The sequence below is a fragment of the Salvelinus namaycush genome, chromosome 3, assembly GCF_016432855.1.
Source record: "Salvelinus namaycush isolate Seneca chromosome 3, SaNama_1.0, whole genome shotgun sequence".
NCBI classification, from domain to species: Eukaryota; Metazoa; Chordata; class Actinopteri; order Salmoniformes; family Salmonidae; genus Salvelinus; species Salvelinus namaycush.
In genome coordinates this window covers 6622515-6638675 of record NC_052309.1, presented here as the reverse complement: position 1 = coordinate 6638675, position 16161 = coordinate 6622515, and the positions used below count along the sequence as shown (strand labels likewise).

The following is a 16161-nucleotide window of genomic DNA, read 5'->3' as shown; positions in this document are numbered from 1 at the left end:
TCATAAGAAGGAATTCCCCTAGACCACGCCCACAAATTGGGGAAAGCAAACATGATTTTTTTTGTCACACTGTAAGTCTATTGGTCTCTCTTTCCCATTGACCCCCACTGCAAAAGAGACAATTGTTTGTTATGCAGAAATAACAAATGCCAAAAAGCTGCTGTGTTGTCCAATGTACATGTAACCAGGTCAAAAATCCCGACCTACGGTTCGCAATGCTCCCACATAGGAAAATGGGGCCCGTTAGAAGAGCCTTGTGGCTTCAGGTTATTCGTTGTGGGAGAGTCAGGGAATTGTGGGGACCCGAATGTCCTAGTAGACTACACGTAGATATGTGGAAAACATTTAATCACAGGTAAGACATTTAACATGTTTAGTACAGTCTGTTTATAACTCACTACTTGTAGCTGTATAGTCCGTTTGTTTGTGTTGTTGGTCTTGGCTAGCTTAATGTTCTGGTTGGTAGCTAGCTAGCATTCACTCACATGGCTACTAGCGCCATCATGAAAAGGGGCATGAGGGAAGCCCTACATTATCAAGTTTTTCTAAGTAGTGGGAATGATCAGGAGCAGGCAATGTTGAAAAGTAATCTTTACAGATGTACTTTTCTTAAATGTAGTTTTGTTATTGACTAATACAGTACAAGCATAAGACAATAATGGGTTGTTGCTGTCAGCCAATGGGGTAACCAAGGTAACCATAGGTTGTTTTCCCCGAGGGCGGGTGGGGCCGTGATATTTTACCTAATACCGACTGGGACTATAAGAACCACATGATGTCAATAATATGTCCCATTCTAGAACCTTAGCATCACTTAAATTCAAACTGTCATGTATTGTTCTGGCAGAGAAACATTCCAGACATCTTGATCAGTTTGAAATGATGTTTTGTTTGATTAAGGGTTACCACAATGTGTACCACTGATTTGGCCAATGGGAATCCGGCCCAATAGATGTTGACAAACTGATGACAAACTGACATCTCTTCCTCATAACAAGAGCAGGTGTTCAATGGTGTCCGATTCCCAGTTCCGTTCATACAACTAAAAAGAACGTCTTAAAATACAGAATTCGGAAAAACCCACTTATACACTCTCTTTCGATTTCTTAATTGTCGCTCTGCTTACTACCATGTTCCAGGTCTCTCCTCCTCTTAATCTCTCATTCTACATAATGTTAATTTCAAGGATGTTTTCCCACATTTCCCCTCCAAAGCTTCCAGATTTATAATCACCATTGAGACACAAATGTTCAAATATTAAACTTCATACCAGAACAGGGCTAAACCAAACAACCTTGACATGTTCTGCTCTCCTTTCTGGTTAAGAAAGCAGATTTATAGTGAGTTCCTGCATAGTGGCATAAAAGTTAGTGGAGCCTCTCTCTCTCTTCCGGATGATCAACTCCACAGTTGATGTGTTGGGTAGGATCCTAAAATGGCACCCTATTCCCTATATAGTGCACTACTTTTGACTTGGGCCCATAGGGATCTTGTTAAAGGTAGTGCACTATGTTAGGAATTGGGGGTCATTTGGGGTGCAGATTTAGATTATTATTGACATTCCCATCTCCTGGCTGAGTTCACCCAATCCAGGCAACTTTCCAGGTGTCCAAACAGGGCCTTGAATTTGACGAACCATGGAAAAGGTCACACATTCCAGACTGCTCTCTCAGGGGGGGAAAAGGAGTCCACACCTTCACAGAAACGCGTATAGCACACCCCTTTAAAATCTGACAACAATTATGGCATGAGTTTCAGCAAATTATTATGCCAAAATCGATCTGGTAAAACTCCTCACTGGTTCTGCTCTGTCTGGAGTTAATCATGACAGAGATGTGTATTAGGAGCCTTGAAAATAGGAACTGGTCTAGAAGGACTTGAAACACATAAGCCTTCACACAAGCCTGGCATACACTACCGCCATGAATAAATAAATAGATAAACAGAAATACAAAATATTTCATCGATTGTTGTGAAGATGTGATTTTACTAATTGTGCTGTTGAACACTGGGAAGAAGAAAATCTATTAACTGGAGGATGATGCCAAGATGGCTGCTGCTGCTGGAACGTTCTATAATGTTTGGTGATTGCTGTAATTACTGAGGCCTGATTTCTGGACCCAAAGTTCCAATTGAGTGTTCAAGGGGAAATAAAATAAAACCTTTACTTTCTTCAACTGTTTCTATAGGAACCGGGTGTACAGTGTAAAGATGTGGTTGCCGACAGAGCCATAGAGCAATATTCTCCACAGTACTGTAGCTGTGATATAGTACACTATGAGCTTGGTAGTCAAACACGTTATGGTGAAATTCTGTGTGGAATGGTTAGTTAGGGATTTATTTTGTCATCTGGATTTTTAATCAGTCTTGCTGTCTCCGTGTAAGTTGTAACAAATAATTCAGCTATTTTCAACTTTAAGCACAGTAAAATGTCATATTGTACGAATAAAGTTTTGTCATTTTCAATGTCCATTGTTTGTTCATGTTTTCCCATAATAGCAAACAGGTGGGTTTGACTCACTACTTAAACAATAAGGTCATAATGACTGTATAAAGTTACACATTTTGAATAGACAATAAAATGGGGTCATACAATTACGTTATTTTGTGAAATGGTCAAAAAAAGTCACCCATCTTAGTCACTCTGTGATGGAAAGATTATATCACTGTTAAAAAGGACTGTATTCTTCTAGTGTATTACACAATATTCAATCATCTAAAACTAGAGTAAAGGTGGTTTTGGGAAACCGTATTGGACAAGTATTTGTGTTAACCACGAACTAGAAGATTAAGGGCCGGTTTTCCCCAGCCTTTCCCGGACTTAATCCTAGTCCTGGACAAATAAGCCTACTCCATGGAGTACGCTGATACTTTAAGAGGACATCATGTTATATTGTGTTCTTAGGCCCCAAAACAACTATTTTTTCTTTGAAAATTGCTTGAATTTGCACATTATTTCATCATGCACTAGCACAGAGACATGTGGATCTGAGCCAGCCCAGGCCCCCTCCATTGACGTATGACTTCATATAACTCTGTAATCACACATCCACTAAAGCTGTCATTGTTCTTGCTTTCGGAAATCACCTAAATACCGAATCAATAACACATTCGAATGATCACATATTTGAAATGTAATAAGTTTTAAAATCAATAATTGCTAATGACACAAAGAAGATTTTAAATAATGATGTTTGTGATGTCTCCATGTTTATATGGCAATAGTGTCTCTCCGGCTTCTAAACATACCTCTATGTCCTCCACTAAGGTGCTAAAGAAGCCCTTAAACCTCAAATCACCAAAATGTTGTCAACTGTCAGAAATCCCCTTTCTCCTTGGCCTGTGATTCACAGTGCCTGTAGTCTGCCTGGCCTGGCCAATGGTCTGATGGTCCACACACTTCCTAAAGACCTAACGTAATGTTGACTGAAGACAAAGTGAGTGGGAATCTTTCATAGTCTGTCATGGCTGGCTATGTGGCTACTATACTACATTGTGTAGTTGAAGTTCAAGTTGTATTACACCCACCTAGAAGTCAATACAAACAGAGCATACAAATGGCATGGGCATATTGATACAATGCTAAAAAGGACAGACCATGTCTAGGCTAATATTATATATTTATACAGGCTGTAATAAATAAGCTTCTTCTATCGTGCGTCCCGAGATCTTGAAATGTTACCTAAACAACAGCAGATACTTCTCCACCACACCAGACGAAGAGTTCCATGAGCGCTTCCCCGACGTCTAACTACGTCGGCTGGGTTTAAAGAAGGAAGATGGCACCACTTTATTTAGGGATCGTGTCAACTCTATACATTTTTCTCACAACAGTGCTTGTGTTAAAGATACTGCTCCCACTTTAAATGGAATATTTACTTAATAAGGCTTTATAAAGTATTCATATGTACTAAATATTAAAATACATGAACAACTTAAAGTCTTTATAAAGTCTTATTAAGTACTACATATTTAACGATTAAACCCTTTATAGTAAAATGTATCCTCTTCATTGGTATCAAAATAAAAAAGACCATAGTAAAACGCGATGATGAGATCAGTTGGAAGTTGGCACAGTCCTAAATGTGTCAGTGTCTAATTAATATGAATGTTGTGCTATCATCATGTCATCATATCATCACCCAGGGTGTCACATCTGTGGCAGTGAGCTCATGGGAAGCTCCCTCCCTGGTATCGGCTGGCCATGCCGCATGATTGCCAGCTCCCTCGGCCGGCTACGGTCTGTGTGAGGGAACCAGCGAGCCCTCCCGTTTCCTTTTTAGAGGTTTCTAATCCTGGCAGGGTCTGCTGACGTCACACCGCCTCTCGTCTGCCGATGTTTCGTATGCACTCTCTCATTTCCTCCACGACTTACGAACACCAATCTCTGCTGCCCGCGCTGTTGATCTTGTTCCTGACGTCCAATTGGCTGATTTAAACAGCCTGCCTCGTCTAGAGGCCCAGACAGCACGGCCAGTCCCTCTCTAGCTGCCTGCCAAGGAGAGGAGGGTGTTACGTTTTGGGAGAGAGTAGAGGAGCAGCAAGGCAGCGTGCCGAGCTCCCCCCCCCCGTCCTCCCCTTTACTCCCCCCTTGTTCCCCTCTCCTCTCCTCCCCCTTCCCCCCTGTTCCCTTGCCCTCTCCTCTCCATCCCCCTTCCTACTGCTCCTCTGCCCTCCCCTCTCCTCCACCCTTCCCACTGCTCCCCTGTCCTCCCCCTCCCCTGTTGTAGCTATTTCTCTGACTGGGCAGACTGCCCTAGCACTGTTATAGCACCATGTGACCAGGAAGTGTGGCTCCCATCCATTTCCTCTCCTGACTGAAGGGAAACATTGTAACGGAGTGGGGCGGCTCTGTGCTCTGTTACGTAGCGGGATAAAAATAACTAGCATATTTAAGGCTGCAGAGGAATCCCAGCGCAGGCATAGGGTGGACAGCCTGCGGCTCGGCAGGAGCTCTCCCTGCCTTTCTCTGCTTGTCTCCCTCCCTCTCGCCCTCTCTCTCCGCACTCCGCTTTCCTCCCGCTCTCCCTCCCTAGCCTATACGCAGAAGCCCACCAGATCAGACGGTGTGATGCAAGCGGCAGACCGGTCGGGACTGGGGACCGGGGCCCTGCCTATGGAAGCTTGGCTGGGGCCTTGTAAACACACAGTCCCTTTTGTTTATTGTCTATTCCATTTGCTTTGGCAATGTAAACATATGTTTCCCATGCCATTGAATTGAATTGAGACAGAGGAGCGCGGCCCAATGCAATGCTATGCACACCACCACACTGACTGTCTGGTACGGCATGTTTTCAAACCTGCCCACTGTTGTTCTTTTTATTTTATGAACAGAAGCTCTAGCAAACAAGTCTGGAATTGTTTTGTGGAATGAATAGGCACATCCAAGTCTGTCTACCCGTCTCCTCCAGCATTATGCTACGGTAGAACACCTCTTGTTCTATACAGCCCAGTCCTGAGCATCGGTTCTAGCCAAGTTTGACTGAAATGTTAAGCTTGACTTTGCCTTCAAAATCTTCAGTTACAATCCATAAGATGTACTTCTCTTGATACTAAATGTTCCTTCAAAACGTCCTTGCAGAACTGACAAGCAAGCATTAACTGTTTTGATTAATCCTTTTTAATCTCTTAACTACCCCGACAATAACTTCTACCTGAGATGTCCTCTACACACCTGACTGCAATGTCTGTGCGGAAATAAATATACAGCAATCACAAACAGGAAAAGGTTTATCATGTTTCTCTCATGTATTTCACTGATGCATTTTATCTTGGTACGTACCCACGCATTTCAATTATGTATTTGACTGCCATGTGGGATGAATAAAGTAAAGTAGACTTAGTTTGTGAGATGAGCTTTGAGTCCCTCACTGAATTAACCAGCTTGTTCTTGTAAGGACTGGGAGAGGAGAAGCAAGTACAGGGAGTGAACATTTAATAAACAACGGACATCAAACAGAACACGGACAGCGTCTGCACAGGAGAAAACAATAACAACATCAATGCTGACACAGGGGAACAAACTGTGGAACAGACAGATATAGATGGGGCAATCAACAAAGTGAAGGAGTCCAGGTGAGTCCAATGAGCGCTGATGCGCGTAATGATGGTGACAGGGGTGCGTAATGATTGGCCGCCTGGCGCCCTCGAGAGCCAGAGAGGGGAAGCAGGAGCAGGCGTGACAGTTCTTCTACTTACACACAATGTCATAATAATATAATTCACACGTAAAAAGACAGTTAAAAACCAAGCAACACACGATCAGATGACACAACAGCAGACAGACACAGCAAATATAATCACGTTAGAATTTTTGGGGGAGTTGTTTGCTATTCTTAATAAACAGCAACAGGTATTAACAAAACTAGACTGAGTTTTCATTAAGGAAAGAATGAATGCAATTGTTTATTACTGTAAAGCATCTGGAAAGAGAGAAGTGAAAACCTCAATATCTGGAGTATGATCCTCTAGTCCTCATATTGACTTGAATGCTTTCCAAGGGGACTGAACTAGCTGGGGATGGAATGCTGCTGGAAACCATCAAAATTAAGACAACTACTCTGATTGGAGACAACAGCTGCCAAGCGCTCAGTGAGTTGTGCAAGGTTTCTAAATTTATTTACCCATCTTTATACACTTTACACGTATGTTTGTTGAATAACATATCAATAATTTGACATTAAGTACAACTGTGATGGGTATACAATTTTTACTTTCCAGTGACCAATCCGGTCGTAGCCTTTTTTTAAATAGAAAATATTCCTCTGAGATTAAATCCTGACAACCTGGAAGAATGTGGGGGTGGGGGTTCAGTTTGTCAACAACTTCGCAGTCCAATCGTAGGGGTAAGGACAAGCTATAGAAAGATAATTCCCATTTGAGGCCATAGTCAATCAGCCAATAGTGTGGGAGCCTAGCTTATAGGGCCCTAGAACAGTCATAACAATAGTTGTGATAACACAGCCAGTCTCATCATGGGAAATCTGTACATAGAGCCAAGAACAGCAGCTGAGAGACAACCCGACTAGGAAATACTTTCAAGAGACTGTTGGAGCGGCTGCTGCAGGTAAGAGACTGTTGGAGCGGCTGCTGCAGGTAAGAGACTGTTGGAGCTGCTGCTGCAGGTAAGAGACTGTTGGAGCTGCTGCTGCAGGTAAGAGACTGTTGGAGCTGCTGCTGCAGGTAAGAGACTGTTGGAGCGGCTGCTGCAGGTAAGAGACTGTTGGAGCTGCTGCTGCAGGTAAGAGACTGTTGGAGCTGCTGCTGCAGGTAAGAGACTGTTGGAGCTGCTGCTGCAGGTAAGAGACTGTTGGAGCTGCTGGTGCAGGTAAGAGACTGTTGGAGCTGCTGCTGCAGGTAAGAGACTGTTGGAGCTGCTGCTGCAGGTAAGAGACTGTTGGAGCTGCTGCTGCAGGTAAGAGACTGTTGGAGTGGCTGCTGCAGGTAAGAGACTGTTGGAGTGGCTGCTGCAGGTAAGAGACTGTTGGAGCTGCTGCTGCAGGTAAGAGACTGTTGGAGCTGCTGCTGCAGGTAAGAGACTGTTGGAGCTGCTGGTGCAGGTAAGAGACTGGCAGTATACTTCATCCATTCATTGATTGGACCAATCCTAGTGGCAATCAGATGTGTCATTTAGGACAATTATGGAAAACATGAAACCTCGACAGTACTGAGTTTACATGATTAGCATTGATGTACAAAAACATTACGTCAGTTTTCCTCATCAGGTTCTTATGAAAATTTCAGGTAGATATGATGTTTGGACAGTGATAACTACATCCTCCTAAGGATTACGTGTATGGACAAGGTAGACTATATTTAAATACAACATTGTATTCTGGAGCACTATAACATACAGGAAACTGCCAAAATAACGGAAACACTTGAGTAAATGAGAGATACAAAGTATATTGAAAGCAGGTGCTTCCACACAGGTGTGGTTCCTGAGTTAATTAAGCAATTAACATCCCATCATGCTTAGGGACATGTATAAAAATTCTGGGCAGGCCATTATTTTGGCTACTATAGCTATAGCCCTTATAGGATGACAATGTCCCCATCCACAAGGCACAAGTGGTCACTGAATGGGCATGAAGACAATGTAAACCATATGCTATGGCCGTCTCATTGACCAGATCTCAACCCAATTGACCATTTATGGGAGATTCTGGAGCAGCGTTTTCCACCAGCATTAGAAAAAACAGCAAATGATGGAATTTCTTGTGGAAAAAAGGTGTCACGTCCCCCCAATAGAGTTCCAGAATCTATGCCAAGGTGCATTGAAGCTGTTCTGGCTCGTAGTGGCCCAACGCCCTATTAAGACACTTTATGTTGGTGTTTCCTTTATTTTGGCAGTTACCTGTAGATCAGAGTTGATACTATGTAAATACATAAATAAAGAAAATCAAATTAGTTTTGCTAGAACATCAATTAAGTTATTAATATATATTTTTGTTTTAATTAACCATCATAAAATGGGCACATATAAGTACTAGTACAGCAGTATGACTACACTGGAACGGATAGTCAACTGTAAATAGAACCATGAATTGATAGGAGGTACACAATGCTCTCTCTCTCCCTCTCTCTCTGAGCCAACCACCTCAGAAAGAGTTGAAAGTGTCCTCTATACAAAGACATTGTCCTCCATCATAAAGAATATGGCCATGCTGACATAGTCCCTTTGTGTTTTTAAACCTGCTGCAGGAAACAGGTATTCTTTTATTTAAAAAAAAATTGTTTTAACAAATACTTTCTCACCAACCAAAGTCAGGAGGTTCAGTCGATAAAATAGATATGTGATGGCTTATGACAGTTGGCCTAGACTATATCCCCAGAAATATGTTGATAGTGGAAAAATAATGCCTGCAAACTAAGTCAAACAATTGTTCTACAACTATCATATCATGCCTCTACATTGAAAGGTAGATATCATGTGCTGTCAATGAGGTAATGAAGACAACCAATGGGATACTTGTTGACATGGCCCAACCGACAAGATCCTGATGCAACAGGATTGGTGGGCCAGTAGTGTTTGCTCCAGAAGTGTTTGCTCTCCATACAGGACTCTAAACTGATAGACGTCTAACTACGGGACAGACAAAACATTTATGTTGGCTTCCAGCTCTGATCAAACACTGACAGCCTCAGCCCACTTCAAAAACAACATGAGAGTGCATTCAGAGATCATGCTTAGTTTATAAGTATTACTAGTGTTATATAAATAGATGTACATAGTCATCGACATTGAGTGTACAAAACATTGGGGACACCTGCTCTTTCCATGACAGACTGAGCAGGTGAATCCAGGTGAAAATCTAGGTGAAAGCTATGATCCCTTATTGATGTCACTTGTTAAATCCACTTCAATCCGTGTAGATGAAGGGCAATAGACAGGTTGAAGAAGGAGTTTTAAGGATTGAGACATGGATTGTGTGTGTGTGTCATTCAGAGGGTGAATGGGCAAGACAAAATATTTAAGTGCCTTTGAACGGGGTATGGTAGTAGGTGCCAGGCGTACTGGTTTGTGTCAAGAACTACAACGCTGCTGGGTTTTTCACACACTAACAGTTTCCCGTGTGTATAAAGAATGGTCCACCACCCAAAGGACATCCAGCCAACTTGACACAACTGTGGGAAGTATTGGAGTCATGGACCAGCATCCCTGTGAAACGCTTCCGACACCTTGTAGAGTCCATGCCCCGATGAATTGAGGCTATTCTGAGGGTAAAAGGGCGTGCAACTTAATATTAGGAAGGTGTTCTTAATGTTTTGTACACTCAGTGTAGCATGTTGAGTATATAGTCATAATTGGAACTCAAACTGCCTATTCTATGGAGAGTTAACTGCCTATTCTATGGAAAGTTAACTGCCTATTCTATGGAAAGGACATTCATACAAGGCATGTTGTAATGCTGATCTCACATGAGGTGCAGAAATAACTTAATAATTTACTGTCCCACTCGTTCAATGATCACAAGACATGGTGTGAGACCTATGAAACCCTAAGGGAAAGAAAAGTCATGGACACATAGCTAACATTAATCCTGAAGTGAGCCAATGCTTTTCTCATTTTATCATTACTTTATGTATAGGTTGTTGATCATGCATATGGCCAAAACTATGTGGACACCCCTTCAAATTAGTGGATGTGGCTATTTTAGTCACACACGTTGCTGACAGGTGTATAAAATTGAGCACACAGCCATGCAATCTCCATAGACAAACATGGCAGTAGAATGGCCTGTACTGAAGAGCTCAGTGACTTTCAACGTGGCATGGTCATATGATGCCACCTTTCCAACAAGTCAGTTCATCAAATGTCAGCCCTGCTACAGCTGCCCGTCAACTGTAAGTGTTGTTATTGTGAAATGGAAACGTCTAGGTGCAACAACGGTATGTATATACATATGTTATTGAACATTTTTCTTCAGTTTTGCTAAAAACGCTCAGGCCCGCATGCCGCCTGTTGCCGACCCCTGGACTAGAGTGACAGACCATCGAAGACGTACAGTAGAGGGGAGTGTCCCCGTTCCAGGTGAGCATTTGTTGTGTCTTCTATAGGAGCTACAATATCTGTGTCAATGAGTGCAGCTACAAGGCATTATTCCTATACTAACAAGCCTACTTTACATGCGCGCGTAAAACCTGTCCTTTAGAATTGCGTTGATCCGGTTTCCCTACATTAGCTCTTGATAAAAGGCAAACGGCATGTAGGGCCTCCCTGTTGCCATCGCTCTGTTTGTATGGATATAAACAGAAACAGTTGGAGTTTTTTTCTCTCTCTTTTTCAGCCCTGTACTCTCTTTGCTATCGTCATGAACTGCACCTTCTTTTTTTCTAGCAGCGCGCGCAGTGTTGTTCCTGTCCTGCCTGGCTGTTGCTCAGCAACACGAAGGCGTGTCCACCAGCGATGATTTAAGCGGTAGGAAACCCTTGCTCGCTGTCACTTTGTCAGTTCAGTCTGTTCTCTAGTCCCTGCATGGAAGTGGAATTGCTAGGGAGACGAGGGAATCCCCCTATAGTGTCGCCTCACTCCTGATGAATTTGCATCAACGTTACCAAGCTTGGTTTTATCCGTCTCAGTCTGCCTGTTCCATTCGCTGCGTCCACAAGCATGGCTTGGAGTGAAGTATAGCGCCACATCATCTCGGACTGTCAACCCGTGGAGAATACACAACTGATGCTGTACAACAAACGGTGTATTTTACAGAAGAAATTCATCAGAGGAACCAGGTAGGCCTATATTTTCATTGGTGAGGTGCGGGCTTTTTTCAGTTTGACTATCCAGAATGTTGGGTTGCCATAATAAAGACATTGCGCTTGGATTTGATTCACTACGTTAGCCTATTCATTTTTTGGGGCGAAAACGACAAGGATTTATTAAAATATTTTTTGTTTATGCAGGCAACCACCAAGTGACTTCGACAATATGGCATTGAGCGGGACGCTTTTGCCATCCATATCCACATTTGCAAGCGGCCCGAATGGCAAGAATAAATCCATGGGACATGCGAATTTGGTGAGTATGATCTACTATATTAGCTATTTATATATCAACAGTCTAACTAGCCTAAATAGAACATTCTGCATGTTTACTGGTAGGTCAGCTCATAATCGGTTTTAATGTAGTCTATGTATTTTCTATGTAAATTCCTTTGCTTGACCTTATGTCATTGCCGCACTCTAGAATACCGCACCTCTGTTGGGGCGTGCACCAGCAAGTAGAATTTTCAGTGTGGCTACTAACTGAGTGGAGGGTAGCCTACTATAAGTGTTTAGATTGCAGTAGTGGCATCCTATTGCTTTATTATAAGATAATTGATTTAGGTTGTTGACTTATCTATTGCCAAATATATCATGTGAATATAGAATAGGCTATTAAATGTGACTATTTTAAGGATCTGAGGTTTCTTGTGTTTATATAGAAGCCTAATAAAGTTCAACTAATCAATGCAGGTCTGGGATTACACACAAGAATATCTCCCGACACAATATTTTCTCAGATAGAAGATACATTTGACAAAGAATCATATTTTTTATATATTTCAGTTAGATAGAGAGGGGGAATCTACAGGTATTTGGCAATGGCATGTTATGACCTAAGACCTGTCTCAGTGATTTAGCCATGGATATCCTATTAGATTATTCAAATTCCTAATTCTATGGACATTCAGCGTTATGTTAATTGAATGACTATGACCACAGGTGTCTGTCAGTCCTTGTGCTGTGTAGTAATGCGTTTCTCTTCCCTAGAGATGGAAGGAGGATATCTCCACTGGCATGACCAAGAAAGAGCCTGAAGATCTGGACCTACTAGACTATGACTTCATCCTGTCCAACACTATGCTACAACAGCAGGCTGAGGCCATGGCAGCAAGTGGGTCCCAGAACCTGTCCCCTTCCCCGGGCTCCTACTCCTCCTACCAGCTCCCCTCTCCCCAGGACTCTGCCCACAGTGACATGCTGTACACCATCCCTGACATCAGCGACGTGTCCCCCTCTGGGGGGTTCGTGGCCGAACTGATGAGGCCTGAACTGGACCCAGCATACCTCCACCCCACCAGCCTCCATGGCAAGTTTGTGGTGAAGACCACCATGGATATGGCAGAATACGGCCAAAGCATTAATGTGATTAGTAAGACCAGTGTTGGTGTCAGTGCTGCCACGGACCCCTCCTCCTTGCCGTTTGTTTGTCATATGATAAAGCAGGAGAACCCCAGCATGTGCAACATCACCCAACCCATGGATCTCCACCTTGGGGGGGTGAACTCACACTCCCAGCCCAGAACTGGACAGAGGCCTCACCTCGACCCCCACGGTTTCTCCCCAGGGGGGCGTCCTATGACAGCCAGCCGATCAGCCTCATCTCTGTCTCCAGACCACCACCCTTCCAGCCAGGTGTTACCCCACCCCCAGATCCCTCTGCCTGGCCAGGGCTACCACCACAGCTCTCCGACAGGCTACTCGCCCTTCCCTCAACAGCCTGGGTCTCTACGGTACCAAGGTCAGTACAACTTCAATATACGTGTTTTTGACCAAGAGCTTTTTTTTCACATTCATCATTTGCTGGTGCCTGACGTTGAGGTAAACTCTGAGAGGATGATGATGATGAAGCTCATCACTCCACCCTCTTCACCCCCGTCTAGAGCTTATGTCCCCGGGCGGAGACTGTCTACCGGAGGAGCCTAAACCCAAACGCGGCCGGCGCTCCTGGCCCAGGAAGAGAATCGCCACACACACGTGTGACTACGCCGGCTGTGGGAAAACATACACCAAGAGCTCCCACCTCAAAGCACATCACCGAACGCACACAGGTTGGTACACATGTTGGTTGTCTCATTGTCAAAACGCTGTTTCAAACGGTTCTATGAAGTGCGAAGAACTTTAGGAAGCTCTTTCTCTTTTTGTGTCAGACTTTGTTTAGGGCATAGTTAGCCTACACCAACCTTTCAACCAGTTGGGTCGTTTTTCATTCCCATTGTCCTTCTTAATTATGTGTGACAGTATTCATTACTGTAGTTTATGGTTTATTATGGGATGGTAGACCTTTCTTGATTCACAGTGGGAAACTTTGACATGGAATTTTACATTGGATTTATATGAACTGTACTTTTCCATGTTTGTACTTTTTCCTTGCATGTTGCAAAGGAGACATACATTTAATGGCTGAAATAATCACATTTATTGATTGTAATGGAACACTTTGTAATAGGCAGCAATGTGACCTTGTGTTTTAACTACAGATCTACATTATGAGAGGATTTTATTTAAAAAATGAAATATATGGCTCTAGTAATTCCAGTTAATTTCCCTCTGAAGTACACCCTATGTTCACCTATAACTTTTACTTTCCCTGCTACCCCAAGATGCTTGCCCCTGGCATAACGGCTGTTGTATTGCCAGCAGTAAATTACTCCACTACATCATTATGGTAAAAGAGAGAGAGAGAGAGAAGGCCAGTTGGCAGGTGTCATGAACAGGCAACAGCAGCAGGTTGATACTGATCCTGTTCAAATACAACCGCAGGTTGATTGCTTTACAATTTATGTACTGCAGGACAGGACCGACCTCTTTCTGTGGTGAGGAGAGTTTGGTCTGTTTTTACTCTAAGGAGAACAAACAAAATTCTAACACACCTCTCTCTGTCTCTCTCTGTCTCTCTCTGTCTCTCTCTGTCTCTCTCTGTCTCTCTCTGTCTCTCTCTGTCTCTCTGTGTGTGTATGTATTGTCATTACTAGGAGAGAAGCCTTATTGCTGTGACTGGGAGGGCTGCGGCTGGAAGTTTGCCCGTTCAGACGAGCTCACACGGCACTACAGGAAACACACCGGGCATCGCCCCTTCCAGTGTGCCAAGTGTGACAGGGCCTTCTCAAGGTCTGACCACTTGGCTCTACACATGAAGAGACACCTATGAGACACTCACTGGACACCATGGACCAAGACTAAAATACTATAAATATTATTACACAGCGACCTGAACTTGTGACTTACAAAAAAAACATTGCCTTCTAGCCATCCATTGTCAAAGCACCAATACAAGCTGTGTGTTTCCTGGTAGTGTTACACTCTCAAGGGTCCAACCCTATGACTAAAGACTGTTCTTTGTCCATCTATGGGCTTGTGATCTGACATTTGACAAGACCCCTCAGAACAACCTCTTTTGTGGGACCAAACTGGAATTGCTCATCTATTTATCGACAAAACCTGGAGGACTAGGTGCCAACGTATGACTGGAAATGTATTAACAGAGATTTACAGGGACAGCCCTAGCCACTAAGCGACCACCGTTTTTTAAAAATTGTCTGAAGATTATGATCATTTTTCCTAAAATGTAAATTGCCTTTCACATTCTAACGGGGGAGGAATCAGAAAGATCACTACTGGAATTATTTGCATTATAAGTCAAAACTTTCTCAGAGCAAGCTCAACTTGCCCGACTGCTATAAATGCCATACATTATCTGTCTTTCAGTCAAATAATGGGGAGGAACCAGAAAGATCAGTTTCAGGCTACTGGAAGTCTTAGCAGTTTGGTTGTTTTCACTGCAACAATGGGTCAACCTCAGAGCAGGCTCAACTTGCGCGACTGTTCAGTTCACTTGACCCTGGCCCTTAATGTCATTCCCTGTATTGGTTATCAGGGAAACAAGAGACTCAGACTGAACACAGAAGTGACGGCACAGAAGTGACGGCACAGAAGTGACGGAAACACATCCTAAGAGGCCTTCTATCTATTCAATCAGAAACAGTCCATTTGTCTTTGTTTGTGAAGTTCATACTGTTCAACATACTGTATTAGACATTTATATTTATATTACTCTATTCTTCCAAGCCATTGACTTCAGGTACACATTAAATGTATATGTTACAGGATGGTGCTCCAAGACTTTACTATATTAAAAGGTACCAAAGAATTTGAAACAGAAAACTGATAAGAGTATCAGTGTGGTGGTCTTGTCTGTGAGTTTCCTGGAGACCTCTTTTCTTCCACAATTTGACTTTAATCAGGTGAATTACTTTGCTCCTCATTGGTGATGGCAATCTCTCAACACGCTGTGGTCGCAAAGTGCAATAATGTTAAATGAGACATTCATATTATTTTTTTAAAGAAATGAGTAACTCTGAACAAAGTTTTTTGTTTATAGACAAAATATGTTATATAATCTTAAATGTTGTACATTTGTAAATAAAATGCTTTTAAATGTTTTGTATTGTCTTTTACAACATAAAGAATAAAATATATTTGAAATTAACTTTTGATGTACTGATCACTGCTGTTTTTAGAGCACTGTTCTGTGAATTCTTCCATAATAGCATTTACCTGTACAGTGTTTTGGTAAATGCATTTGGTAAATCTATCACTTATCTCAGCCATGTTATTCAAAATCAAGCCATATGATTATCTAGTTTTAATAAACTATATATTTTTGGACCGTCTATTTATGTAAATTAGAACACATTTTCATAATAATAATAATAATAATACATGTTTAAAGTAACTGCCCAGTGTTTCCAGATTTCTATGAAATATGACCTATAATTACTTACAATATGGGTGTAATGGTGTTATTTCCAAAACATGGTAATCAAGTCTGTGTTGGAATGGAGTGGGCGTACCAACAACAGAATGGTGTGAGGGCGTACCAACAACAGAATGGTGTGG

At 42.6% G+C, this 16161-nt stretch overlaps 1 protein-coding gene across 1 annotated transcript; it reads left to right on the top strand.

Annotated features, from left to right (window-relative positions):
• The first annotated feature begins 10959 nt into the window (after positions 1-10959).
• Positions 10960-15745, top strand: LOC120044193 (Krueppel-like factor 4). The gene is made up of 5 exons (XM_038988786.1): positions 10960-11232; positions 11404-11518; positions 12253-13003; positions 13146-13313; positions 14238-15745. The coding sequence occupies exons 1-5, from the start codon at positions 11180-11182 to the stop codon at positions 14411-14413; spliced, it is 1263 nt and encodes a 420-aa protein (XP_038844714.1). The 5' UTR covers positions 10960-11179; the 3' UTR covers positions 14414-15745.
• The last annotated feature ends 416 nt before the right edge of the window (positions 15746-16161 follow it).